This window comes from Parasteatoda tepidariorum, chromosome 5 (genome assembly GCF_043381705.1).
Source record: "Parasteatoda tepidariorum isolate YZ-2023 chromosome 5, CAS_Ptep_4.0, whole genome shotgun sequence".
NCBI lineage: Eukaryota > Metazoa > Arthropoda > Arachnida > Araneae > Theridiidae > Parasteatoda > Parasteatoda tepidariorum.
Genome location: NC_092208.1, coordinates 54170068 through 54171796, shown reverse-complemented (window position 1 = coordinate 54171796; position 1729 = coordinate 54170068). Strand labels below are relative to the sequence as shown.

General features: G+C 43.7%; 1 protein-coding gene across 1 annotated transcript; it reads left to right on the top strand.

Annotated features, from left to right (window-relative positions):
• The first annotated feature begins 300 nt into the window (after nucleotides 1-300).
• LOC122272031 (uncharacterized) lies at nucleotides 301-1500 on the top strand. Its single transcript, XM_043055012.2, has one exon. It carries the CDS (start codon nucleotides 301-303, stop codon nucleotides 1498-1500), a length of 1200 nt encoding a protein of 399 aa, XP_042910946.1.
• The last annotated feature ends 229 nt before the right edge of the window (nucleotides 1501-1729 follow it).

The following is a 1729-nucleotide window of genomic DNA, read 5'->3' as shown; positions in this document are numbered from 1 at the left end:
CATCTTGGTACCCCAATACACTGCTTTGGCCCGTGCTTCAGGTAAACGGGTGGTGCATATTGGCCTGTCTGCATCAATCGGCTGGTGACAATCGTCATCTGTTGACTAGGGTCAAGACCGGGGTCACCTACTGGGCACTTCGTTAAGGGTGGAGGCTGCCTCAGGGGTGACTCAAGGTCGTATAACTATTGGTCAGCATCGGTGTTAAGTAACAGATTCCACTCTGTTACTTGCATCCCCTTGGTTGGACTCCGTGGTGGGTGATGCCGCTGGTAGTCGAAATGATTTTTTTAATTTTCTATGGCTGAAAGTAGCAAGATGTTCAGTTCCGCACACCAAAACAAAAACAGCGGAACAATCTCCTCACCGTTTGAATACGCTCGATTCTACATCATAACGCTCACGAACCCTGAAGTACCCAACACTTCATTTACCAAAGTCTGGCCGTTTCTGATTCACAAGGCTCTTCTCTCAATACTGGAAGAAGTAGCCTCGGTGAAAAAGTTAAGCTCGGGTGACCTTTTAGTTGAGGTCTCCCAAAAACAAGCTACTATCTTAACTAAATGTACCAATATCTGCTCCTTCCCTGTTACAGTATCGCCTCATAAGACTCTTAACACCTCTCGAGGTGTCATATCACAATCTGAATTCCTCGATGATGCAGAGGAAACAATTGTGGGAAATTTAACCGACCAACATGTTACTGCTGTCCGTAGGATCAAGATTAGGAGGGATGGGAAACTCATTCCAACGAAACATCTGATCCTTACTTTTGACACACCGAAATTACCATCTTCGGTTAAGCTTGCCTGGCATAACTGCCCTGTACGACCATATGTGCCAAACCCATTAAGGTGCTTTCAGTGCCAAAGGTTTGGACACTCTAAAGTATCTTGTCGTAGCAAGCCCATTTGTTCTGGATGCTCTGGATCTGACCATGATGACACTGACTGTGAGTTGCCACCCCTCTGCATTAACTGCAAGGGTGCTCACCCTGCATACTTCAGGAGTTGTCCAAAATGGTCCCAAGAGAAAGAGATACAAAGTGTCAAAGTATTGCAAAACGTGACGTTCGATGAAGCCCGCCGAATAGTAACCACCCCCACTCCTCATCCGGGTGTGTCCCATTCTGCGGCTGCCAAGACTTTATTTTGCTCTGTCAGTTCGCAAGCGGACCTTCCACCTTTGCCCTCTACCTCTCATCACCAGACTAAAACTACAGTCCAGAAACCAAAATTCAATTTTAATACACCATCAACATCAAATAGAACAACATCTCCTCCTCCTAAGAAAACTTCTAAAATTGATAACGCAGAAAAAGTCCGACCATTCCCCAAACAGCTTCCAACAACAAAAATACCTCAAACTAAAAAACCTGGCATAACTCGGAAGAAAAAAGACCCAAAATACGTCAATCAATCCACTTCTTCTACTCAGAAGATGGATTTAGACGTAGAATTATCTCTTCTTCCTTCCGACTATGAATTTCTACCAGACTAACCGAAAACTTTCGACGTTAAAACACAACTAAATCCATCCATTTCATAATGTCAATAAATTTTATTTCATGGAACTGCCGTGGCCTTAGAAACAAGCTCTCTGATATTAAAGATATCATCTGTAAATATCAACCTGCATGCTTTGCACTGCAAGAAACTCTTTTAACGTCTCATAATTTTAAATTGCGCAACTATTCTTGCTCCCGGCATGACTTCGATGGTGGAAATCA